We start from the raw sequence: 27,883 nt of genomic DNA on the forward strand, positions 1-27,883 counted from the left end.
AAACCAAATAAACACAATTGCCATCCATCGCAGTGGACGAGGGTATGAAAAAATCAATCATACCATCATGGAACAAGAAACACTGCTTACAAAAGAATCCCCTGAAAACTCAGAATTACCTCTCCATTCGACTGAACCAGACCGTTCAGTATACAAATGGCCATGCACGTCAATGTGTGACATTCCTAACAAATCTTTCAAATCTTTACGTCAGTTCCTCAATCAGTATGTGAAAGGTAAAGACAGATGAAAGTGCTGCAAAATATGTATATGTGTCCATTGCGCAAATACACAGGACTACAAGGACATTCATTAGCCTGCTTTTGAGGACCTATTTGCAAAAGCACCTTCCATGATATCAAAATGATATCAATACATCATTCAAATGTAAGAAATCTGGTGTATAAACTGTACTATACTAAAAGTCCAGCTTTAGAATTAGCCAATTTAAATAACACTCTTCTACATGGTACACCCAAATACCTACAGGAAGAAACCGACCATATCCAGAGAAAATATTTTGGAAGTGAAAGCCAGTTACAAAATGCAATAGATCTAGAACAGACTAGCAACAATTCTGCACATAGCAACCTTCTATTACACACATACAAAAAAGAAATACTAAAATTTAAAATTGCATCGGCTGTTGCTAAGTGTAGTGGGGAGGATAATCGATTTTTGTTTATTAACTGTTCAATGGCTTTAGGAGATGACCTACTGTTGTGCTTATTCTTGTTGAATGTGCTTAGGAAGAACTCTATCGAACTGTTTTATCATTACTGCTCTATGTGTTATAAATAGAAAATCTAATAAAATATTTGTTTTAAAAAAAAATTGCATCGGCTGAAGTACCAAACCATGTGTGTGTATGTTGCCGCAGAACGTTTTACAAAAGGAACACAAAAACTATAGACGTAACATACAAAATAGAAGACAATGAAGATTCCAAATGGTTTGAATTAGCTCTCTACCTTTTATCAGAAAACAAATACCAAATAAGTGAAACCCTAATATGTTGCTGTTACAGCACTACAAAACTGGACAACAACCAAACTCCTTCACGTGCTATCACAAATAATTTGGAATTGTTCCCACTACCAAAACCCCTGCAACAACTCAATTTGTATGAGAGCATCATAATTCAAACAGTTCACCCGTTTCAAGCAATAATACGCCTTCAACCAAAAACAGCAAAACGACCTCCCTCTGAATTGGTGAAAGGCATTTGTGGCAAAGTAGTTTATTTGCCATTAGATCTGATAGAAAATGTACACACTCTAGGAGTGCAACGTCCAATAGAGCATTCTTTAATTGTCTTGGTAATCGGTGTACCAACAAAAGACAAATGAAATTGGCAACAACTGGTGGACTTACATAAAGTTAGACAAGCATTGCAATGTCTGAAAGACAATAACGAATACTACAAAGAAATAAATATTGAAGAAAGCTTCAAGAGTCATCAGAAACTGGTAAATTTGAACTTCTGGATCCTGCTGCAGTATCCACTCTTTTAGACCATTATACAATTCATCCACTGCATTCCAATGAAAGCATAGATGATGCACTAGAAACTTACCAAATGCGACAAACCAAAGGGTCACCAAAAAAAGTATAGAAGCACATGCTTTTCCACTGCTATTTCCTAATGGCAAAGGCAGAAGATACGATGATAGACCCACTCAGATTACAGCATCAGAATGCCGCTCATTACAAATGTATTCTCAAGATCCCAGATTTAGACAAAATGTGGAATACATATTCCACCTACTCTTTGAAAGTGAACTAGTAACCCTATGTTACGGAGTTGCACACATTCTGAAATCTGAAACCCACTTTCAAAATATGTCAGCTACGCAATTAATACAATAAGTACAAGAAAAAGATGAGGGTTTACAATCAAGTATAACAAATCTGTTTGCAAACATGCGTGGTACAAAAGAATGCTGGTTCTGATGGCACGGAGACGTACGTTGTATGATCAGAAACCTTGGACCACCGACTTGGTTTGTTACATCAAGTTGTGCAGAGTATGCATGGGAAGATTTACATGAGTTCCTACGGATATCAGACTTGGTTTGTTACACTAAGTTGTGCAGAGTATGCATGGGAAGATTTACATGAGTTCCTACGCATATCAAACAACAACAAAACCAACATAGATATATTAACACCTGGAGAACTTTGCTCTCTAGATCCAGTTAATGTGTCAAGATATTTCCATCATCGTTTCATTGCTATGCTACACTTTATTTGTAATAAAACTGTTCCTCCCCTCAGAGAAGTGCAACACTTCTTTTGGAGTCAAGAATACCAAGCAAGAGGAGCACCACATAATCACATGCTTTTATGGAACAAAGATGCACCTAAATTTGGTCACGACAGTGATGCCACTGTTTTGCAGTTCATCCAAAAATATGTCACTTGGGAAATCCCTTCACAACGGACATATAGTTACCTGCATGGACAGACTTTACAATTTCAAAGACACAAATGTGACAAATATTGTCATCGCAAATACAAAAGCAAAGGGAAATACTACACCAAATGCCGCTTTGGTTTCCCTAGACCAGTTACAGAAACAGGTGAAGTGAACAACTTGATGTCTTCAGTTCGACATAGTGTTAAAGGTAAATCACCTAAGAACACGTATTACATAAAAAGTACAGAATAATCAAAATAAATCAATGATTACAATGCAATCATTGCCCTCTTATTGAATGCAAACATAGATGTGCAGTACATTGCAGACAATTCCACTGCAGTTGCAGGATATGTTACAGCCTACTCACAAAAGCAGAAAAAACAGAGCTTCAAGACCTCTGGAATGACCTATCATCAGACAAAACACTATCGCAGGAATTGTACAGCTTAGGCATAAAAATGCTCTCTCATAGAGAATGTGGTGCCTATGAAGGAGCAGATCGTTTAACTGGTACTGCTTTGTATGGAAAATCAGACAACATAGTATGGCTAAGTCTTGGTCCTGCTAAATCTAGAAAAAGAGTTCTGAAATCATACGAGGACATAGAAACAATTGCCAGAAATGATCCCAAAAGCCAAGACATTTTAAAAAACAATTTACTGGACACATACTATCCGAACAGGAGTAGCACTTTAGAAAGCATGTGTCTATACGACATAGCTCAAAACTTTGCATACAAAAATAAAATAAAACCCAATGAAAGCAAAGGTAGATATAGAGTGACAGATTGTGAAGGCAGCTCAGTAAATCTTACCAAACGAAGCTTAATTAATCATGTCAAATTGTCATTAAAAAACTCCTCAACAGAAAGAACTATATTACATGTCTCTGCTACAACTTTTTAAACCATGGAGAAAAGAGGAAGAGATACTAGATAACTATGACTGCTATGAAGATGCTTTCAAAGCAAATGAAAGCGCTATGACCGATGTGATCTTTACGCAGTACAAAACAATGTTGCACAATGAACAGCAACACAAAGAAGAACTTCAGGCCCAACTTGATAAGGACACTTCCGACAGTAGTCAACCTTCTGTAACAGGAAGCCAAGAACCACTAGGACAGCCACTAATGGCACATGAGGCCGAATTAGCTACGACAGAAGTGGAAAACACCATGTGTCACTTTGAAGAAGATATAGAAGACTTAAGTGTACTACAAGTGAAACTGAACAAAGATCAGCGCACCATTTTTGAAGAAGTAACAAAACAAATTTCACATGGTGTACAACACGAAAATAAAGAATGTACCTGCCAAATTTACAAACCTATACTACTGTGCATCAGTGGTGAAGCTGGGTCAGGAAAAACATTCTTAATCAAAATCATCAGCAACTACCTTCAACAATTGATAAACAACAAACTGTCAGCTGTTGTAACTGCCCCCACAGGTTTAGCTGCCTACAACATAGGCAGTGTCACTTTACACAGATTACTACTCCTTCCAGTAGAACACCAAAACAAATTAGACTGTTAGAAACTTTCTGCAGAAGCTGCAATGGAACTACGCAGAGTATTAAAACAAATGAAAATGCTACTAATAGATGAAGTGAGCATGGTCTCCAACCTAATGTTGGCTTTGATTCACCTCAGATTGCAAGCAGTACTTAAAACAAACTAAGAAGTTCTCTTTGCAGGGAAACACATTATTGTTTTTGGAGAACTTCTACAATTGACACCAGTGAAAGGTGAACCTATTTTTAAAACCTTAGGACACAAACTCTGCTGTAAAACTGTTGGCAGCACAGGAAATGTCAACCTTTGGCAACATTTCCAATACAGAGAATGAACAGAGAGCATGCGGCAATCTGCATATCTCACTTACACCAACATTTTAAAAAGTATTAGAGTTGGTGTACTTTCTCAAGAATCATAAGCAATATTGAAAAACCGGCACATCCATGCACTTTATGGCGATAACGCATGTGCTACTGATGTTATGGAACAATGAGTGCACAAAAATGTCATTTGTATGGCCTTAATACCAACTCTTGCAAGCTGTTTCAAATTCAATGAAACTATGTTAAAAAATAAATGCAACCAATAATGGAAATTTGCACCACAGACATGGTATGACACTACCCATGTGTGAGCAAGCCACAACAAGACTAAATGCCTTAGAAAATTCAATCTCCAACACAGCTGGGTTGGAAAAAATATTAAAATTATCCTTAAATTGTAGAGTAATGCTTAAACGTAACCTTGACGTGGAGCAAGGGCTAGTTAATGGGGCACTGGGTACAGTTGTTGGCTTTCAAACATACCCACGTGACAACAACATTCAGTTTGTCAATATTCGCTTTGACAAACTTTCAGAAGTGAGAAGGATAGGGTGCTCAACTGCTCGATTCCTTCTCTTCAAAGACATGTATGTACGTAGAGAACAATGTTTTCTAACTCTTGCATATGCAGTCACCATTCATAAATCCCAAGGTCTTACCCTAGACAAAGCATTGATAGATATTGGAAACACAGTCTTTAAAGAAGGCATGAGCTACGTAGCACTATCACGCTTACGTATACATGATGGTCTATTTGTAATCAACTTTGATGCAAGTAAACTGAACGCTGATATTCCTTGCATTTTAGAATACAATAGACTGCGTATACCCCCATCTGAAACCATATCCTATTCAGAAAAAGTAAAACGTGGTAAAAGAAAACAAATTCAAATAGAAATGCAACAGAATCTGACGGCAAATCCTTCAAAGAAAACAAAAGAAGCTAAAACTTCATCAATTACCACAAGCAAAGAAGAACCTAATAGGGAAAGTAAATCAGGTACTTCTTCAAAGAAGGAACAGAAACTCTGAAAAAAGCACTCAGAGACAGACCTAGCTGGTCCATTCAAATTTTCAAATGAAACTGGTGTAAATAGCTATGCAAATGTAGCAATGAATATTCTATTTCAATTGCCACCAATTGTTAACAATATTTACTTACACAGTACAGACCAATTGTGTTTGCAAATGTTAGTCCTTCATAGAAACGCAACAAACAATCCTGACAACACGTACAGTGTTCACGGAATAAGACAAGAATTGGACTACTGTGCTGGAATGGTGAGATTCACTATAACTCACAAGAAGATCCACACGAATTTCTAATGTACTTACTACAAGTACTGGAAAACAAAAACATACCTATAAATGAAATCTTCCAGATTTCATACATGTGGAAACATACATGCACTCTCTGTAACAATGTGATACAGGAACAAATCCCAAATGAGCGATTTGTGTATGTATCCATAGCTAATTGTGAATCCATTCCATTTCAGCAAGTTGTACAGAATGCAAACCATGGCAGATTATGTAGCATGTGCAATTCAGATAATCGCTCAACCTTACTAATACAACACATAGTAACTACATAATACTTATGCTTCTACGTTACAATGCAGATGGTACCAAAAACAACTGCAAGCTGACTGGATTCACACACGGTCAAGTGTCACTTGGGAAGAAAACCTTTACAACAATAGGTATAATCTACCACGCAGGAGCTACAACCAATGCAGGTCACTACACTGCATACATTAAGAAAAAATGTGGATGGTTTGAATGTAATGATAGCACCATTATTCTAAACCAGAGATTGCCAGCTGATCCTACAAATGCATATTTAATCTTCTTAAAGACAAAATTTAATAACTAATGTGTACTTCATCATGAACAAAAATTCAAATAAAAGACTATAACCAGTTAGAATACGCCAACAGGTATCTAACTGCCCAAGAGTGTATAACAACCACACAGATAAATGAATACCACAGATCCGTAACAGAAAATGCACAGTTAGAATACGCCAACAGGTATCTAACTGTTTTCAAAAATCTGCAACAAGCCAACAGACATAGCATTCATCAGAAACAACAAGTAAACAATCAAAGAAAACAAAGAAATAGTTTGTAGCATAGCAAAGAAAGGGTTTTTTAAATCCGACAAGGATTTTTTCCCCCAGACCCAAGGATTTGAAAAACAAACACAGAAACTGAGCAAAATGCACAGTACACTGGTTTGTAAACTAAATATGAGGGTAAAAGAAAAAAAAAGCTTAAATGTCTACTGTACAATGTAATAAGTCTTTATAAAATACAAACACTAACATGCTCTTTTCTTTAATCAAAGAAGTTAAAAAAGGATATTTCCGCCAAGTACTAAACTCATGTAAGAAATATATGGATTCTCAACAAAGTAAACAGTAAGTATAATTTCACCCATGTCATACATATTTGAATCTATACGTCTAATCTATGGCAGTAATATGGTGCAGTGGCTTTAGGCAGGGCTTAGCGTCTTGGATGTATAATCTACCACCTACAACCTGCGGCCAAGTAACCAAGACTATAGATCCTACCCACAACCACTGCAGCATATCAAAACCATAGTGCTTATAATTTCACTACTTATAAGTTTACTCTTGGGTGCATGGTCTGCAGCGATGCACCTAAGACTGTAGGTTGTGCACACAACCACCGCACCATAGCACACCCATGCTGACTTATAACCTCACTCCTTATGACTACAGTTTTGGGTGCATGGCCTTTGGCCTTGCACCCAAGACTCTCGGTCCTGGCAAGAACCACCACAGCATATCGCACCAATTGTGGCTTCTAATTTCACTACGTATAAATTTGGTTTCGGGTGCATGGCCTTCTAGACCCTCCCCATAACCACCTGAATGAGGTTTTCTTTTTCTTTTTTTAATTTTAGTTTTTATTAGCATTTTTAGATATAACAAACACATTCAAGAACCCAAGAAGCTCCCCCAACCCCCCAACCCTCCACCCCAACCCCCTGCCCTCCCCCTTACCCTGTGTCCAAAAACCTATATTTGCCTTGGGAGAATGACAATGTTCAGTTCTTCGTCTGTACCGTGTAGATGATGTGATTTGTGGCCTTTCATTCACTAGGTCGTGGGTTCCATGGCGTGTTGTCTCACCTTTCGGGGTCCGTCCTGGCTTGTTCAGGCCGGAAGCCTGGCGTCAATATCAATGAACGTCCCAGCCCCAAGACTGCTGTACATCATACCAGTCTGGAGGAACATGCTGCTTTCTTTGTTCACCATCGCAGTTAGTTTGTCCATCAAGAACATTTTTTTCACTTTTAGCAGCCAGTCCTCTTTTGAGGGGGACTCGGGGCTTTTCCACTTCTGGGCAAGGGCCACTCTGCCCGCCCTCAGCATGGTTTCCCACATCCTAGGATATCGATATAGCTCTGTTTCCTCCGGGGGGAGAACCAACAACATTGTTAAGGGATTCAGTGGCAAACGTTCTTCTATTACCTCTGCCATCCAATCCCACACTGAACCCCAGTAGTCCTGAACTTTCGGGCAGAGCCACCACATGTGTCCTCTGGTGCCAGGCTGTCCGCATCCTCTTGGACACCTAGGCGAGACCCGCGCGAACATCCTCGACAACTTCGCGGGGTCCCTGTGCCACCCCTGTAGCACCTTAAAGTTATGCTCCATGTCCGAGGTGAACAAATTTCCGTGAAATGCTATCTTGAAGATTCTGGCCCAGGAGTCCTCGGAGATCTCTTCCCCTGCTAGGTTGTTCCAAAACATACGAAAGTTTCTTCTGCCTTGAAGGTCGTAGGTGTTTAAGATTTTATACATGTTGGACACTGCCCCTTTCCTTGAGGTCGCCAGATCGAGGAGTTTTTTGAAGGGGTCAGCTGTCTCCTCAAGTTCGGGCCCCATGACGGGTTGCATAGGATGCCCTTCAGGCGGAAGTATTCGAAGATAGACAGTGAATCTCTTCCGAGAGCGTCCGTGAGGTCTTCGTATGTTAGGAATTCCCCTTCTCTGAACAACTGCCCCGCCCATTCCATTCCCTTGTCCGACCATTCCTGAGAGTGCCGGAACCCCCTGCTTCCCAGTCTAAGGGGGTTGCCCCAGAGAGAGGTCATCGGGGACGGCCAGGTGGTGAGGTGGGCTGTCTGGGGGCCCTCTCTCCAGATGTCCCAGAGGACTCCCAGGGTCGGGTGGGACCTTAAGTGTTGAGGGATCGACCCGCGAGGGGCCCACAAGAGGTCTCGTACCTTCAGGGGATGGGCGTCCATGTCTTCCAGGTATGTCCAATACGTCCCCATTCCCTCTTTCATATGCTCCAGAGGGATGCAGAGTTGGGCGGCACAAAAGTAGAGGTAAAAATCCGGGAGCCCAAATCCCCCCTCCTCCCTAGGCAGAGACAAGGTGGTCCTTCTTATTCTCGGGGTTTTCCCCTGCCACACAAAGTCTCAGACCCCCTTTTGTAGCTCTCTAAGAGTCTAAGCGGAGATGTTGGTTGGGAGAGCCGTGAAAAGGTAGAGAAGCCGTGGTAATATATTCATTTTTACTGTAGTAATTCGGCCATACCACGATAGGGTCATCTTGTCCCATCTCCTCAAATCTGATTTGATCTCTGCCATCATGGGGTCATAGTTAGTGGCGCTCAATTTCGATATGTCTCTGGTGAGAAGTACCCCCAGGTACCGTACAGCGGCCTTCTCCACTTGATCCCGTGAAACCAGTCTAGAGGGTCGAGCCCTGGGTCTATTGTCCTCATAGGGAGCAGGACAGATTTAGCGGCATTTATCTTCAGGCCTGAGAAGCGACCAAACGCGGCCACCAACGCCAGGAAGGAGGGAAGTGATGCGCTAGGGTCCACCAGATATGCCAGGATGTCATCTGCAAACAGGGAAAGTTTGAATTCAACGTCCCCGCTTCTGATCCCCCTGATGTCCGGGTGAGATCTGATTGCTATTGCCAGTGCCTCCATCGTGAGGACGTATATCAGGGGGGAGAGAGGGCAGCCCTGCCTTGTCCCTCGGGAGAGGGGAAATGGTTCGGACAGGCTCCCGTTCAGCTGTACCCTTGCCGTGGGTGCCCTGTAGAGGGCGGTCACCCAGCTCATGATGTGGGGCCCGAAGCCCATCCTCTGGAGGAAGAGACCCATGTATCGCCACTCGACCCTGTCGAAGGCCTTCTCCGAGTCCAGGGAAAGGACACATGCATTTAGCCCCGACCTCTGGGCAAAGTGGAGGAGGTCTATTGTCTTGCGTATATTATCCAACCCTTGCCTTCCCGTAATGAAGCCCACTTGGTCACCATGGATTAGCTTTGGCATAATTCCCTCCATCCGCCTCCCCACCACCTTGGCCAGAATCTTGACGTCAATATTTAACAGAGATATGGGGCGGTATGAGGAGCATTCCGCGGGGTCCCTCCCCTCCTTGGGCAGAACTGCTATTATGGCCCCCATCATGGACTCGGGGAGGATGCCGTCCACCAGGACAGCATTGAAGACTCTCGCCTAGAACGGGGCCAGGGTGGAGCGGAATCTTTTTATAGAAATAGACAGTGAAGCCGTCATCCCCAGGGGAGGTTCCCACCCTCATGCCGCCTATCACCTTATCAATCTCATCCTCTGTCACCGGGCCCTCTAACCTCTCTGCCATCTCCCGCGAGAGGGATGGGATTTGTATGGAGTTTAGGAAATCCTCTATCTGGGAATCGTCCCCCTCGTATTCCGAGGAGTAGAGGGTTCTGTAGTATTGCCGAAAGGCCTCTCCTATTTGGGAGGAGTCGCGGCCGAGATGTCCCTGGGTATCCCTCACCTCCTTCACCCTTCTACTTCTCTGGACTTCCCTTAGCTTCCAGGCTAGGATTTTATCGGCTTTGTCCCCTTTCTCATAGTATTTTTGTTTCACCATTAAGAGGCTCCTCTCGGTTTTGTGTAGGAGCAGATCTTTCAGTTGAAGCCTGTAGTCCTCCAGTGCTGCCACACGGTCATGCTCTACAGCACCTGAATGATGTTTGATACTACGGGTGTACCTATAGCTGTAATATGCTGCAGTAGTTGTGGCCAGAGGCTAGAGTCTTGGGAGTAAGGCCACAGATATTTGAATGTATGGGTGTGCAGTATATAACAACCATAGTGGGTTATAAATCCAGTGCTTATAACTTTTTTCTTGGGTGCATGGCCTTCGGCCATGCAACCAAGACTCTAGACCCTCCCCATAACCACCTGATCGATATGCAATACTACGGATGTATCTATAGCTGTGATATGCTGCGGTGGTTGTGGCCAGGGCCTAGCATCTTGGGAGTATGGCCTACGGCCTACGGCCATGCACCCAAGACTCTAGGCCCTGGCCACAACCACCGCAGCATGTCACACCCAGGGTGGCGTATAAATCAATAGCACACCCATAGAAACAAAAAATGTAACTACGACATGTACTCAATTTCAACGTTTGCTAACACCACACGTGTCCTTAGAACAGTTTCAAGTTGCCTGCGCACACAGCAGAATAAAGTAGCACCCAAGACTGTACATGCTCCCCACAACCATCTGATCGATAAGCAATACTACAGGTGTATGCATTGCTGTGATATGCTGCGGTGGTTGTGGCCAGGGCCTAGAGTCTTGGAAGTATGGCCTATGGCCTACAGCCATGCAGCCAAGACTCTAGGCCCTGGCCACAACCACCACAGCATATTGCACCCATGGTCGCTTATAAATCATTAGCACACCCATAGAATGAAACCTTTTAACTGTAGCATGTACTCAATTTGCACTCAGGACTCTAGGCTCTGCCCACACCTACCAGATACATAATCGATTGTATGGATGTGCTGTATGAATGTCATATGCTGCAGTGATTGTGGGCAGGGTCTACACTCTTGGGTGTATGGCCTACGGCCTGCAGCCATGCACCCAAAAGCCTACGTCCTGCCCACAACCATCGCACTATATAAAACCAATGTTGGCTTATAACTCCAGTGCTTATAACTTTGTTCTTGGGTGCATGGCCCTCAGGGGCAACACAGGTTTGATCCTGGGTCCGTGCTTAGAAACCTGTGGGCATTAAACGTGTTATAAATGACCAATCAATCAATCATTATTGTCCACGTAGTCACACTTTATTGGCCAACCCAATTCTCTCGGAGTGTGTTTAGGGAGGGAAAGTTTGAAAGGGGGTGGTAAGTTGTTGGGTTAAAAGAGTGTGCTGTGAGTTTTTGTTGATTAGTCTTAACATATGTAGACGTAAACTGCTTTAAGACACTTCCTTTCGCTATGCAGCAGTTGAAAAGTGATCGGTAGAGGATGGTGGGGCTTCGTTGTTGCGTGACGGCTTTGTGGTAATTGTTTGGACGTAGGTGCTGTGATGATCCTTACTTGTCACTGCAGTTGACTAGGATTGCATAACCTTGTTCTAGAGGTCCTGTGTGTATGGATCTGAATGCATGTTCTTTTTGGTGTTTGAGTATCACGGTTGTATTCTTTTTAGCCACATGGTCTATCTTTGTGGTTCGGTAAAATTCTGTTAGTCTAGGGAGTGCTTATTCTATCACAAAGTTGTTGTTATGGGACCAGTGTTGTGTTGTGTTGTAGGTAGATGGGTTCTTGGACTCTGTCAGAAATGTAAACACTTCCTATTGTGGTTAGGTAGTCTGGCAGCAATTGAACTCTTATATCTTAAAATAATTTTATTAAAGAAGCTTTTATTTGTCAGGATTTAACTTTCAATACAAGTTTTTTTATCTCTTAAAGTCTTTTCAATCAGGAGATGGTCTATTGTGTCCTATCTTTGACTTAACTCATCCCTAAGTTCTCATTTTATCCAGGATTTCTTTGACTTTCAGTCCCTCTCCACACTCTGACTCCATCAAACTTATTTTCTCCTTGTCCCAGGATTATCATCCCTTTGGCACGCTAGTCTTGTGAAATGGTGCCTAACCTACAAACGCCTTCCTCAGGAGGACCGATGGATTTAGGTTGCTCAGGTTTAGCCGGATATCCCAGACTCTCACAGATCTTAGGGGAATTCCATAAGTCCCAGCAGGGATTCTAGCTGTTGCTGTCCTCCGTATATTGTATTTTCTTTTCGTCTTGAGTTTTTACAATTTATGGGACTCTGACTATGTTACCCAGAATGCAGTGTTGCATTCTGGACTCTGACTATGTTACCCAGAATGCAGTTCTCCATTCTGGGGTTAGTTCTCCTTTCCTCACTTGGGATGCTTTGGAATGTCATACATTTCCTAGCATGCAGCTTTTCACACCTGCTTGATTTTTACTTTTTCACATGTATACTGCTTTGGGGTTTCCTACAGTACCCAGCATGCAGCAATTCACACATGGATCAATTATTTTTAATGTATTTTGGGACACTTTTAGATATCCAGCTTCAGTTTCCACAATGCATTGTTTCAACATTCTTTTAATTCACACCTTGAATACTTGTCTGGGAAATCCTACTGCAATTGCAAGAAAATGAAAACAACATTTCACACTTGTATACATTCTTCAGATCCCAAAATGCTGCATTAAACACTTGGATCAATTCTCCTTTACATATTTGAACTATTTGGGGATTTCATGCTTCAATTCTCAGAATCCATTTTTCGCCCTTGTTTCAATTCACCCCTTTCATATGAGTGAGACTTTGAGGTGTTTAGAGAATGCATTTAACATTTGTTTAGTTTAATTCTACTTTTTATTTCTTCCGAAGCTTTGTATGTCTTTCTTCAATGTCCACTATGCAGTGTTTCTCTCCTTTCCATATTTGTGACTCATTGAGGTAAGAGTGGGAGAGGAGGTGGTTGGGTCAGAGGATCTCTCTAAGACGTTTAATGTGAATGTTACAGAGCAGTATTGATTGGTACTCATTCACTCTGATTCATTGATCAATATGGAACACTCACAGGTCCCAGAACAAAGATTAACGCTCTACACCCACTGATATTGATAATCAAGGCCAGATTCATGCCCGGACCACCTGGGCGACCTCCCGGTGGGCTGCATTAGCCCGCCTGCCACGCCAGTTCGGAGGAGGCTTTCAAGAGCTCCCCCGAGGTGGGTGGTGGGTGAAGACATGGCAGGTGCCCTATTGTAATGAAATGCGCCTGCTCTCGTGCTGGCACTGGGAGCGCCAGCAGGAGAGTGGGGTGCTTTTTATTACAACAGGTCACCGATGCTAAACCAGCATGGGGCAGCCTTTGAAAGGCAGCCACATGCTGGTTTGACAGCTGCGCTCTATTTAAGTGATTAACTCCTGCCTCCTGCCTCCTGCCTCCTGCCTCCTGCATGGGAGCGGGGAGTTCAGCACTTCATTAAATAGAGCACAGCTGCTGGTTTTGCGGTGGAGCTCTATTTAGCAGAGCAACTATAAATGTGGTGCCCCAACCCATCACCCCTTTGTAGGGACCCAGGGGGGTGGAGAGTCGGAGCAGGGGGGCCACATTTTGGTGACTCGCCCTGGGCATTTCCAAAGCCAAGGCCGCCCCTGCTGGCAATGTTACTCTTTCTGAGCTTTGAGATACTAAGACTCTCTTGTCTGGATCCATTCACACAGTCACTTTGATTACTGCTGTGCCCTCAGGAAAAGTCATTGTAACTTAGTGTTTTGGGGTCAGCTGCAGATTGTGAACTTTGCAGCTTAATGTCGATCTGAAAGGACTAGCAGCCCATCTCCCCCTTAAGATAAAGAGATTGAAGCACATCTCCCCAGCAGTGGCCCAAGTGCACTGGGTGCCGGGGAGCACACAGTGGACATCACGTCCCTTTGCACGAATTATTGGCCTTTCTATGGCCCTGGTCCCTGATTCCTCAGACACACATCCCTTCAGGCTCTCAGAGATCTGAACCTATACTTCTGCTCCCTGACTGGAAGTTTCAGAGGGCTCACTGAGATGGGCGTTCTTTCTCATATTGTGTGTCCCGGCTCTGCAATGCTATAGCCCTCCATGTTAGAACACAGAAAACTCCCCTTTTCTTACTAAGGGCCTTGGCATGATGCGTAAGTGTCATTATGCGTGAGTCTGGGGTGGCATTAGGAAGCTACTCCGGTAATGACTGAGTATTTTATAAAGCATGTTAATATAACATAAAAACACCATTTACATTTTTTTTAATTTCCAAGAGCTTATGTACTACACCCAGGGCTTTAAGTGGGAGGGGGCCTGCCGGGGCTGGGCCCCGGCAGGCTTTGAAATTTCATTTTGAGGCGGGGCCCTGCCGGGGCCCACTAATCTCCCCTGGCAGCCCCGGCCACTGCACGAAAAGGCATTTTTTTCTACAGCCTAAAGCTCTCGCTCGTGTGCGAGAGCTTCAGGCTTCAGAAAAAATTGCCTTTCAGCCATAATGGTGGCGCCGCACCTGCGAGGCATCCCTTTAATCAAGTGATGCACGTGGGCCGGCGCCACCATTATGGAGAAAACGTGAGGCCGCTGGAAGCAGAGGCCTTGCTTTCTAAATAGTGAAGCTCCCGCGGATTCGCGGGAGTTTCAGTCTTTAGGAAAAAGGCCTCTGCTTCCAGTGGCCTCGCCCTTTCAGCCTTAATGGTGACGCTGCCCTTCCCCAGCTGGCGAGGGGCAGCACCGCCATTAAGGCTGAATAGGCGAGGCTCTGTCCCCTGCCAGGCAAGCCTATGTAAAATAAATGCAAAGATCAGTATCCTCTCCCCCATAGGGGAGAGGGTGCTATTCTCTACAAAAGGCTGCCTGGCAGGGCTGCCAGTAGCCCATTGAGCCGGGGCTCGTCAAGGGGGCGTGGTCTAAGCTGCCATCAAGACCCCCGTTGTTAGGCCATGCCCCCTTGATGAGCCCTGGCTCGATTTGTAGTGCCACTTAAGGCACTGACTACACCACCTAAGCCACAATGTGTGTCACGGCCCCCGACCTTTACCAATATAAGTGGCCAATGGGTATTTCATTTTTAGTCTGCTGGATCACTTGGTCTTTCTATACCACCAAGCAAGGCTTATTTTGGCTATCATCATCTCTCTGGGGACTTCTGATATACTTCACCTGTCTGATCCGCCGGAAGAGGTCCGGGCTGACATTGGAGAATATGTTGTTTTCAGGCTGAGAAAGGATCTGGAAGGCCACAGCGCAGTGATGATTCTCCAATGGAGAGATGTCATTGTACCCGACGGCCAGCTCAGTCCGGGCATTGATTTGGTACCTTTGATGCAAAAGAAAGACAAGATCCATAATCAGCTGCCGTGTTACCTAAGGTGCGCTACTGGACTAGCGCGTGGGTACTTAGAAGTGGCTTCGGAAACATCAAGCAAGATTCCACACTGAACAGGGACAATGGGGTAGAGGGATGTTGTCCCCTCCGGTAGAGTACGGCGCATTACAAATGACTTATCATATCATATGGGACATTGCATGGACAAACAGACTCGTGAAAAATCCAAAATACCGGAAATCCTTTCAGATGTTTGCTAAAAAAAAGTCAGGCACAGTTTTAGCATGTCTCAGAGCTTTAACAAAACAATAGGCCTGATGCTGAAACATCTGCACTGAAACAAATCAAGAGATGCATATCAGAGTCTCAACCTTTTGGCTAAGCTACAAGCCTAACACCGGCGCACACCCTTTCCTTGCAAGCTCCTGGTGTTGGTTCTCTGCTGCTGTCCTTTGCTGGACTTGATCCATTGCCCAGGCCCTCGCCCTCTAGGTAGTTGCTTCCTTCCAGTCCACAGACTGACAAATGATCCATTCTTTGTCTTTTCGAGTCTTTCTTCCTTCTGATGTTAGCATGCAAGTGTGGTGCGCTGAAAGGGGGAGATTTGGTGAGGAGGGTGTTCTTTTAAAGTTTCAGGTGTTTTGTGCATAGACAAGCTTGGGTCTGACAACTAACGCAGAAAGAGTAGAATGAGAGGGCTTTCTTGAAATGTCAAGAGTAGGGGATCTCAAAAATTATGAGGTACCTTGAAAAAGTGACCAAGTGATCTCCATGACCTAAGTCAATAATGGACATAGCAAACTATTAAAAAGGGCGGATACGCTCAGCATCGGAACCTGTGAAATGACACTGGCATCTTGAAAGGACTAGAGCTACATTGAGGACCAACTTCTTTGTGGAGAACAAATCCATTAAAAGACTCAGGATGGTGGGCACTCTCTACCGCGGAAGAGCAATAAGTTAAGATGCCATGCATATAGGCAGCAACTGTTCTTGGATGTTGTGCTGTATGAAGAAAATCATAAAAATGAGATAGCAAAAGAGAGTAAGGATATGCGATCCAGCACTAGATGTGGCACGATCCATCTCGTGCAAAGGTTGCATTTATGCACAGAAAGTGTCACGATTCAAATGTTTGCAATGTAATGTTCTGCGTCAATCGTATATATCACCACTGCCAATTCAAAAGATAAGTAATGGCAGATACATACTAGAGATGTGTGTGCCCCAGAGCCAAGAGGTCTGTCCTACTTAGTCTGGACATGCTCATCAGGACATGCATTCTGGAACGCAGTGAGTGATATAGTATGAGAAATCCATGGGACGAATTATCTTTATAGTCCTGAGATCTGCCTGTTGGAACTGCCACCAAGGAGTAAATAGCACATACGGAAACCTTCTACTCAGACAGTCCCCATCAGTTCTAAGGGATCTAATTTGCAAATGCATTAGAGGAAGAGCCAGCACCAGTCCTTAAAACCTTTTTAATTTCTCCCTTTTATTGGGTAGTCCCTTCTTCCTTTCCATGATGGTCTGTCACACATCGGGAGCGGACGCACTGGGGACACAAATGCTGCCAGCGTGTCCATTCCCGAAATGCACAGAAAAGAATTCAAGTGGGGGTGAGAGGGTGGGGAGGGAATTCTGTGAGTGGGGGTGCTGGGTGAGGGTAGGGGAAGACTTACCTCATTCCCCGGCAAGGGGGGATGGTGGCTGCCAGCCCTGAGGAGGCTCAGGGCAGCGAGATTACCGTCGGGTAACGTCCGTGTTCTTAGCCTGCCCATTGGCTGAGAAGCCGCCATACCCCCTTTGCCGGGTACTAATGTGACGTATGACATGACCACTCTCTAAAGCAAGAGCATCAGCATGGGAGTCCATGATTAGGGTGCATACACTTCTCTCAGTTAAAACATAAAGATAAACAAGTGAAAAGTATTCCCATTTTTTATTTACTTGGCCGATCATAACTCGCGGGAGCCATAGAACTGAACAAAAAATGAGAGAAGATACTTATATACAGTTTTAAGTGATGCATCTAGCTGTTTCCAATACTCAACTAGTTAAGCATGCCAAATTAACCCTCTGCATTATTTATATCTCTTAAGATTATCCAGTGTCTACCCATTAATATCTATCTTTTAGTTGACATCTTGACACCCCTTTGATGCAAAAGGCTGATGTACATTGAACCAGCCTCTTTTTACTACCATTATGTGTCTGTGGAAATGTTATCTTTTTACTCTTTTAAGATTTTAGTAAAATCACATCTTACATAGGTTGTTATTCAGATCTCAATACATTTGCCAACTCCAGAGCTAATAAATGTGGTATTCCGCATTAGCTGTACCAGACCTGCAGTACTAGTTGTGTTAATTTTCACTATTCCATGTTAAGAGTCTGCACAGAAAGGGATTCGAGCTGTTAGCCCAGTTTTAAAATCAATAAAAATCCAAGTTTTGATACCTTTCATTGGACTAACTGACAGTATTGTGCTAACATGATAGTTCTGTTAGCTTTTGAAACCCAAGTGACTTCTTAATCATATGGTAGTCAAAGTGTTTTTCGCAGTCAGATGGGACATTACAAGCACTGCAAGCAATACATTGGCTGTGGCTGCCAGGAAGATGATAATACACATTGCAGTTGGAAAACCGCAAGTCCGGTTATAACATCAGAAAATGAAGACCACCGTACATGTGAAAACCATTACAGCGCAGGGAAGGTGTAATATTTTGGAATCTTTCTACAACAGCATTACTGTTTTTGTACACTGGGTTCCCCTTGTAAAGGTACGCTGCGTTTAAAAATGTGGATACTTTACGCATTACATGCAAAGCATTGGTTGAACAACATGGCCATGCTTGAAATGTAATTTCTCATCAAGAAGAATTGCCTCCCAGTGTTTGAGTAAATCTCTGTTTCTTTTCCAATTTGTGTCCCTGTAGACAAAGGGGTCTTGCAAGACTGAATTCCTCACATATTTGTTCTTGCAGCCAATACAGTTTCAAGTGGGAGAATTCCTTGTCTTTTATTTCCATGTAAAAATGATGCCGAGCTCTTTGTGTGTTTCGCTTTGTTGCTCATTTGTCATGGAACCACCATATGATTAAGATGTCTGTGGGATCTCGAAAGCTAATGGAAATACTATTTTAGCATAATACTTTCAGCTAGTCCAATAAAAGGTACAACAACTTGGATTTGCTTCTTGTTACGAGAAAGTTCATGAACAAATTAATGAGCCAAGCACCACAATTTATGGAGGAGGTGGAGGACAAAGTGAAGCAACGTGGGTCTCTCTGGCCGGCCTCCCTTGGCACTCCTCCTACCCCCACCTGCGAGGCTAAGAACATCGGGGTCATCTTTGACTCCACCCTTTCCTTCTCCGCCCACATCTTTGAGGTCTCTAAAAAGTCAAATTTCCGACTGCACCTCCTCAGAGGTACTCTGCCTTTCTTCTCCTACCCCCAGAAGCTCATGGTATCTCAAGCTCTGGTTCGCTCTAGCTTAGACTATTGTAACAGCCTCTTTCTAAATCTACCTGCCTCTACTCTCCGCCCTCAGCAACTAATCCAGAACAGGACTGTGAGACTTTTCCTTGGCCTCAAGCCCTGGGATCGTATCTCTCCAGCTCTGAAATCTCTCCACTGGCTCCCAGTGGATGCAAGGATTAAATTTAAAACCCTCTGCATTGTCCACAAGGCTTTCTGGGGCCTGGGTCCAAACTAACTTCAGCTATCCCTCCGCAAATACCTTCCCTCTCGAGCTCTTCGCTCCTCTACCTTCAACTCACTCAGGGTCAGTCGTTTTTCTAAGAAACGAGCTGGGGGTAGATCTCTGTCTTCAGCTGGGGCCTCCCTCTGGAACAGCCTCCCTGCCACTCTAAAACTTGAGGAGAACCATCTCTGGTTCCGGAAGCACCTCAAGACCTTCCTCTTTTCTTCTGCCTTCGCTCCCCCTCTCCCCTGCTGATCTGTTCTCTCTTGGCACCCTGCACCTGGCCACCCTCTGTCTTTTGGGCCCAGGTACCTTCTCATCCTGCCACCCTCCCGCGCTGCCTCCGGGCCACCCCTTGCACTGGGGTCTGTATCTGTACCCATACAGCCCCCCCTTTTTCTTCCTGCACTTATCAGACCTACCCTGTCTGCTGCCTTAAACCTAGCACTTGCACATTGCTGGCTGCATTACCACTGTTTGTTGCCTTTATTATTTATTTATTGTTATTTATCTGTTTCTCCTCTGCTTCGCACTTTCCACCTCTCCCCCTTCCATGCACTTTTTCCCTCCCCCCTCTCCCATTCACTTGCGCATTCTCAATGTCACTGGGCCTAGTAAGATCGCTGTTTTGTTCTCCCCTGTTCCCCTCCCTTGCCTTGTTGCGCTCTGAAACACTTATGTACGAGCACGATAGAAATAAAATATCAATCAATCAATCTATGATGTAATCCTGAAGACGAGTCGATCAGTCACATTTTGTTTAATACACCAGTAATTTAAGATTGCAATTTATTCAATAGAGGTTAATTAATTTTAATAGGAAAATACTGTAACTATATTTCAATGTCTGATTTTTTCTGTTTCTATTTTTATTCAAATTATAATATCGTCTTTGGAAGTTTTTAAATACATTTTACGTCTGTACATTATTAGGAAAATTCTCTAAATTGCTAATAAATTAAATGTTTTACTTGACAATAGTCGTGTGGTTTGTACAAACCATTATCAACAGTCACATTTTAGATGTTCAGTGAAGGCAACAATGGAGAGGGACGTTTTCACTAAACCCAGAACATATATAATAAAACCGTGCATGCAGTAAACTATGTGTTGTGAGGCAGAAATGTTAGTTCAGCCCCACATGCTAACCAATGTTTATTCAGAAATAAATCCCAGATTAGTGACCACATTTAAGCAGCTACAAAAACCCATATTGGTTAAAAGGAAGCTCCCGAAAAGTAATGCTTTCCAAGAACAGATTTGAAAATATACATACGTATTGTTGTAACCAGGGTGATCCAAGTCATGGCACGCGGCAGCTGTCATTAGGATTCCCAACTCAATTAGAGATAGTTTTTCCTGTTTCAAAGACATAACCAATTTTGTCAACACTTGCCATTGCCATTCTAGTCCAAGAAACAATTCTGAGTGTTGCAGATTGTCATACCTTGTTATTGGGCTTATAGGTACAGTAGCTTTCCAGTTCCATCTGTGGTCAATTCTTCCACCTATTACTACTCAACTCTTTACTTGTATCTAAAAAGCGCCCTATGTTGTCTTGAACCATAATGTCCCCCTCCTCCCACTCATGACCCGCGCTATGACATTTGATACTCTCGACAAAGTGGCAGTTGTTCTCACCCAATGTCTCTCCATGGTAGAGAGGCTACATTGCTCCTTTCGTGGATAAATGTGATATCTATCGCCTGTGCTGCCTTGTCGTAGAAGTGCCAATGCTAATATTTGAAAGCAAGAATATGGGCCTCATTACACGGACGGCGGTAAGGGTTAACGGTCACCGTTAACCCTTACCGCCGTACTACGAGTTCCCTTTGCGGGTTGGGGAATTTAACGCCTGCTTTTTGCAGGCGTTAAAACCCAACCCGCAAAGGGACCTTGGTGCTAATTACGGCACCGCAAATTTGCGGTACCGTAATTAGAACCTTCCCCATTGCCATTATGCCCTATAGGGCAAAAATGGGAATGGGGAAGGGCAATGGTGGAAGGGGGAATTATCGCCCCACCAAGCTTGGAGTAGGGCGGTAATTCCCCTTTCCGCCAAGGCGGTGCCGGTAATTTACCGGCATGGACCAAGGTGCTAATAGCACCTATCGTGTACTGAGGCCCTATGTGCCATCTCAAAAAAGGTCATATTATACTCTTTGTTCGAAGGTATATAAACCTGCATCATACAAATGCAGAACAGAAAATCGGGAAATGTTTCCAAAGTAGATCACCAAAATGTCACATTCCACTGGCATTTTGCTTACCGGAACTATTTGTGATATCTCACCTCGTACACACTCACATGAGATTCCCTTCACTTGTAATTCACTTGATCATAATGAAAGAAGAGTGTAATTTTCAAAGATAAGATCAAAACTCAGGTTGATATTTTTAAATGGTATCTGGTCATATTGTCGAATGCATTTTTTCAAATGCAATTATCTTGAAAACATTTCCTCAACATTTGTGTTCTCCAAATGTATTATTTTTTGTTTTATATATTCTTTGGGGGTTTCGTAAGTAAAAAAAAGTGTTTAAAAAAAACAGGGACTTGGGGGGAACCACCCATTTTAAACATACATTTTAAAAAAAACATTCTAAAAAAAACATTTCGGCAAAATTGATTCAAGAAAATGGCATCCGAAAAAAATTACATTCAAAATAGTCACTTTAAAACCACAAGAAAATACATTCTTTTAATTTTCTATCAATAAAAGAAAACAGACAATGTCACATTACAACTGTTTAAGAGCACTTTCTTAGTATTGAGGATTTGGCTAGTGAACACCTGTGGGCGAGATAGAGAGCGCAAGTCAAAGGCAGCGTTAACGGTAATTCTACAAGGAGGGGAAACTAAGGAACAGTTCCATTACAATGGGGAAGGGGTACCGTGGATCTCAATTTCAATAGCACATAAACATTCAAGGAGGTATTAACAGGGGGAGTTGAATTTGCATGGACCAGGGTAGTTAAGTATCCAGCAAAGATAGGGGGGTTGGCGCCTTTCTAGATCTGCACAATCTTTCCATCTTAACGTCCTACTTAATAATCAAAGGTAGTTTTCAAGAGTGACTGAAGAAGGGATGGACTGGGTTCTAGTAGGTCAAGGTAACTAGTGTACTTAAAACAATATGCATTTCTTTTCAGAACAGAGGGTTATAAATGTATTTGTTTTTGCATTTATTTTATTTTTTCTAACGTGCCATATGCACGTAGGTCTCAGGGAGCACAGATAAAACATAAGACACATGGAAACATAGACAGAAGGGAGGTCAGGGGTGGGATGAGCTCAGAGAAAGAAGGAGTCGAGCCTGTTGCTAGATTAAAGAGATGGGTCTTGGTCTTTTTTTTTTAACAAGTTGAGAGTCTTGATCATTCTCATGTCGGGTGGGAGGGCATTCCCGGCTGAGGGGGCCAAAACATCAAAGCTTGTGCCTCCGAATTTAGCCAGCTTGCACCAGGGCTGTAAGAACAGGGATTGATCCTGTGACTGAAGAATGCGAGAGGGCAGATACGGCCTAAGGCCATCCAAGAGGTATGAGGGTGCTTCGAGGTTCCTGCATTTATCAGTACGAGTTAACAGCTTGTGGCTAATGCCATTTTTGACTGGTAGCCAGTGGAGGTTCCTCCTAGCAACAGAGACATTATTGCACCTGGTAAGGTCATGAATTGCGTGCACTGCCCCATTTTGGATAACTTGCAGGGATGTAATTTTGGCCTTGGTGGTGCCAAGCAGCAGGCTGTTACAGTAGTCTAAGTGCAAGTTTATCAGTGCCGAGGCCAGCAAGGATCTTTTGCTGAGGGAGATAAACAGGCGAATTAGATTGAATACGTTGTTAATGTATCCACAGGAGGCCCGGGTAAGTGCAACCTGGTGTTTCATTGTAAGCTTGGCATCGGGCGCGACGCCCAGCGTCTTCACACTCTTGGCCACTGTGATTTTGCTACCAGCAATGATAAAGCTTTGGTAGTCAGTGGCCCAATTTCTTAGCTTATGTCCTGAAGCGACAATCAAGAGCTCAGTCTTGTCTGAGTTTAACACCAGAGAATTGTCTGCCATCAAGGCCTGGATGGCATTTTAAATGGTATTGATAGCCAGGGAGTCCTGTGTGTGAGAGCCTGAGGGCTCCAGGACGACCTAGGTATCATCGCAATAGTTAGTGTATTGGATACCCAAGTCATTGAGGAGCATCAGGAGGGGCATAAAGAGTCAGTGAAATGCAAGAGCCCTGGGGGGGGCCCACAGGTGATGGCAGCTGGCGAGTAGTTGGCGTCATTGATGGCCACTATTGCAAACCTATTGCTGATCCTCATTTATAAATACAAAATGGTGTGGGACAATAATGTATGCACAAAAGAAAAGTGTTCAAGAAATAATATGTCAGGATAGTTGAGCAGTTGGATTCCCTTCCCCATGTTTTCACCACGGGACAAGGCAGCACATTCGAGCTTCACACACACTCTGGCTTCTCGGCCATGAGGATACAGTTCAAAGCATAGGTATCAGAGCCTTCTGCAAAAGCCTCTTTCCCAATAACAGTCTCTTACTGCAGAGGGCCTGTCATAACAAAGAAGCACCAAAGTTCCTTTGTTATCAGCATTTTTACATGCACAAGTTCTCGCTTCCAGTGTTCATCATGGGTCTCCCTCCTTCAGGTTTGGACCCTTTTTTACGACAATGTTCACAATTGGTCTCCCTCGTTCGGGCTCCGACCATGGATCTCCCTCGTTCGGGCTCTGATCCCTTTAGCACAATATTCACGCTTGGGTCTCCTTTGATTGGGCTCGGACCCCTTTATCACACTGTTCACAATTGGCCATGTAATCTCATTCTCTACGTTTCCCTCTTGATATCAAAAATTGAAGGACCAAGTTACTAAGGCAACGCCTTATTACTGCGCCAGAAAAAGATCTTGGAAACCAAAGAGTTTTATACTGTGGAAGTTTTTATTGTTAAATTTTGGGTGACACAAAAAAAGGTCGCGGGGGTCACAAGGTGATATCAACCCAAATGTTCCTTCGCAAGCTTTCATCAAAAATTGAAGGCATTTGAATGTGCGATGGGTTTTGCTTAAACCGTTGCAGAACCATTCAATCCACTTCACACAATGTTCTTGCCAATCTTCTATTTTAGTTTCTGCCACTTCTTTGCAGAATACCTTGAAGAGACCTTTGATTGAGCACCCTCCTGATGCCGGACCACTTTGTCACTGCTATTGTATCTTTCTCTTTAATGTTCAAACATTCATCAGCAATTAAACTTTCCTCGTGTCTTTCATCACACGCATTTCAATCTTCATTCTTGCGCTCTTTATAAAATGTTGCTGCTTGTAAGCTTGACTTCAACACAGACCGGTCTTGCATCCGTCTCCCAAACCCACCGGCTTTCTTGATCTCTCTGGTGCTGCTTTTGATCTTGGAGCCAAGGGCCTTGGATATCCCTGATACACAATACAGGATTCTTCAGTCTGATTTCCAGGCCTTAAGCTTTCTAATCTGAAGGGTTCTGGAAAGTAACGGCTTCTCGCTGAAAAGGTCATGGGTATCTCCCTCCTTGCGTACCCTTCTTGGTTTGCCGTCTTCCTTCCTTCGTTCAGCTGCCATTGGGAAAGTATTGTCCCTTCGTGTGCTTTGCCTCACTCAGAGTGTTCTTTTGTGCTCCACCTTTTATCCATGTGGGGAAGTTTAATGGAAGTCAGGTGTGAGTGATTACCAGTATTTGCCTGACTTTGCCTGACCATAGTAGTGGGACATGTCAGGTACAATGCTCGGGTGTGAAAGTGTTTGTGTAGGGAAAAGGTGGGGGGGTAGAGTTTCTAAATATCCTATCGGGTAGGATGGGTAAAGGTGTTACAGGGAGGGGGATACTGAGTCTCGCCATCGGGTGTACCACTCTCACTCCCCAAAGACCCCTCACCCAGGTGATCCTCCTGCACTAGTCCACCCCCAGGGTCTGGATCCAAAGGCTGTGGCCGTGCCCTGGCCACCTGAGAGAGTGACCCCCGTGGACTAGCCGGTGAGACAACTTCTGGTTTCTCACACTTCTTACATTTGAAAAGTCTTGATGCAAAGGAAGAGTGGCAGAACTAGCCTAGGACTTCTTTTCACGTTAAGTGCCTTTGCAAAATGGGCCTCAAGCTCCTCCCCTCATCTGGGTTGAGGTTTATTTGTCATATTTACACATAAATTGGAAAGTCAGTGAGTCACAATGTCAGGAAAGCACTCCAACGGCATGTGTGGATATATCAGTGGTCTTCAAACTGTTGCCTAAGGGGCCAGAAGGATTACCAATGGGGGGGTGTCTGGATTTGCGAGGCTCTTCAAAAACAGTAGGACAGTGACTGCTTTCAATAGAAAATATAAGCATGCAGGGCATCTGAGGGGGCGGCAACACTATTTATACTCAAGGGGGGGGCTCTACAACAATATGTTTAATCAATCGGGGCTCAGTATCAAAAGGTTAGAATACCAAAGGGTTAAATGGTGCCTTGGAATTCTGAAATATTGTCCACAAGGTTGATTGTCAGAGTAACATTTGAAGGAAAATGATAACTGTATCAATCAAATAGATATAGAAAAGTCAGTAACTCATGTCAACGCCCAAGGCCCCCAGGAGCAAGCTAAAAGGAAGGCAGGCAATCCCTTCTAGTTCTCCACTCCAGAGGAAGCATAAACAGCAGCAATGCGAATTGTCTAGTGGAATTGAGCGGTAAACATCCTGCTGGTGCAACTTTATCGGCCAAACTTCTTTGGTGATGACATCCCTGAGAAGGAAAATGCCCAACCGTTTTGAAGATCATGCAAACAAAAAAGGCACTGCCTTTAATTAGTTTCATTAGCAGACATAATCACCCTTTGTCTTGCTTCTTTATAACAAACAGAAAGGTCACAAAGCCCTGAACTCTAGGAGGGAAAACATTTCAGACTGCATTTTATGGACAGGAATTTCTGCGTGGCGTGCACATCATATTACATCTCCTGGGCGTACATTTTGATAAGGTTATGCATAGACATCTGCTGGCAACTACTGGATGGTTTGCAGGATGCAGGAACCGACTGTGGGCTGCTAACCCCATTCACCCAGCTGATGAGAGGTCTATTGGCAGAGCTGAAAGATTTAAATGGAAAAGTAGAGGGGATGGGATCTAAGAACTGGAATTTACCTGCAGATATTCCAGCCACAATTTGGCTTTGAAGGAGGCCAGCTTTAGAAGTAACCCTAATGTTAACATGCATGGTGTTTCACCTCTGAAAAATACCAAGTTGGCCATATCCCTTTGAAGAGCTCTGCGAGTAGCCCCTGGACTACCACTGGGATCTGAACAGAGGACAGCCCCCCACAGCTGCACTTTACACTCACTAGCTGACTTCATCTGGGCCAAGAGGGGGGACAATCTCCAGTCCTCCACAAGTCATTTCAAGAGTTTGTGTAACACAAGCAACCTATTGTATAAACATTCTTGAAGTGTGTAAACAGTGCTTTCAGGGCATTTTTAGGGTGATGGCCCATTTGAGACTAAAATTTGACAATCTGATAATCTATAAGGGTCCTCTCCAATTTAAAGGCAGATTGCAGAGGGAACCATCTGCCCTCATTAAACACTGTGGGTGGGGATTGATGGATTTCTTGAGATGAACGCCTTCTAACATGGGAGCAGAGATGGCAGAAATGATATGTCTTATCCTCTTTGCTTATGGTGGGAATCTGAGGTTTTACACTCCTGATCTCTGGGTCCCACTTGGGAGAGCAACACATTTACTAGAGGACCTCAGGCATTGTATCCCCACTCTTGCACGACCTGTGAAAGGGGTGGAGGAAACACAGTAACCGAAATTAAGGGACATGAGGTCCTGGGCCTTCAAGAGCTTCCTGAGAACTAGGAACACCTCTTACCTGCAGGATCGCAGGTGAATAATATGGCAGATCTTGTGCACTGGCACCATCATCTGTTTGGTAACATTGCAGCCTTAAGGGAGGCCATGCTGGGATCACCTGGACACTTCTTGGATCCACAGTAATCTTCCAAGAAGAAAGAGGAGGGGCTCACGAATTGGAGCCTGAATATGGACTTGAGGTAATGGCTTATGAGAAGTGCTGTTTGTAGATATGATTTGAGAAAGATATTTGATATGTAGAACTGCTAAAGTTTGACAGCAATAAAGAGATTGCAGATTATTCAAGTTTCTCTGGAGTACCTTAAATGTATTTACCGATTAACATGACGTAAGTCTTAAGATGCTGCTCCGGCTAGTTTTCCCTACCGCATCAGTCAATACGTCATTCTCAACTGAAGGTGGAAGGGTTCACAGTCTCCATGCATCATAGCAACTTCTTATTCTATATAATAATCGATTGTTTTAATGTTTAGGATACTTGTAGATATACACTGGCTTAACCCTTTCATGGGGGAATACAGACCTTGAGGTCGCAAAGGTGGATCATGCCGTACATCATCTGCGTGACGCAGAAGCAGTGGCGGAAGTTGTGGAAGGGATTGGTCCGGTAATTCTCCTGGATAGTTATCTAACACATAGGAGAGAAGAGGAAGAAGCATTGCCATCAGTACGGTCAGACCAGGAACTGTGGACATTTGCATCATTAGTTATACAGAACCTTATCATCAGGCATGCATTGCTACAGACCTGAGCAGTGGACTTCTGCTGAATCTGGTCAGGTGATGCATTGCCCCATCAGTTTCTGCTGAATCTGGTCAGGTG

The 27,883-nt window shown here is 43.7% G+C and overlaps 1 protein-coding gene across 1 annotated transcript in view; it reads right to left on the reverse strand.

Moving 5' to 3' along the window:
* LOC138487311 (high affinity cGMP-specific 3',5'-cyclic phosphodiesterase 9A-like) overlaps window positions 1-27,883 on the reverse strand; it is a 163,210-nt gene that overhangs the window by 84,004 nt on the left and 51,323 nt on the right. The window contains exons 8-10 of the mRNA XM_069613918.1: window positions 27,585-27,689; window positions 20,436-20,518; window positions 15,280-15,436 (exon numbers count right to left, since the gene is read on the reverse strand). Coding sequence (XP_069470019.1) covers window positions 15,280-15,436; window positions 20,436-20,518; window positions 27,585-27,689 — 345 coding nt within the window. The remainder of the gene's footprint in view (window positions 1-15,279; window positions 15,437-20,435; window positions 20,519-27,584; window positions 27,690-27,883) is intronic.

Source organism: Ambystoma mexicanum, chromosome 9 (assembly GCF_040938575.1).
Source record: "Ambystoma mexicanum isolate Mex_15411 chromosome 9, UKY_AmexF1_1, whole genome shotgun sequence".
Lineage (NCBI taxonomy): Eukaryota > Metazoa > Chordata > Amphibia > Caudata > Ambystomatidae > Ambystoma > Ambystoma mexicanum.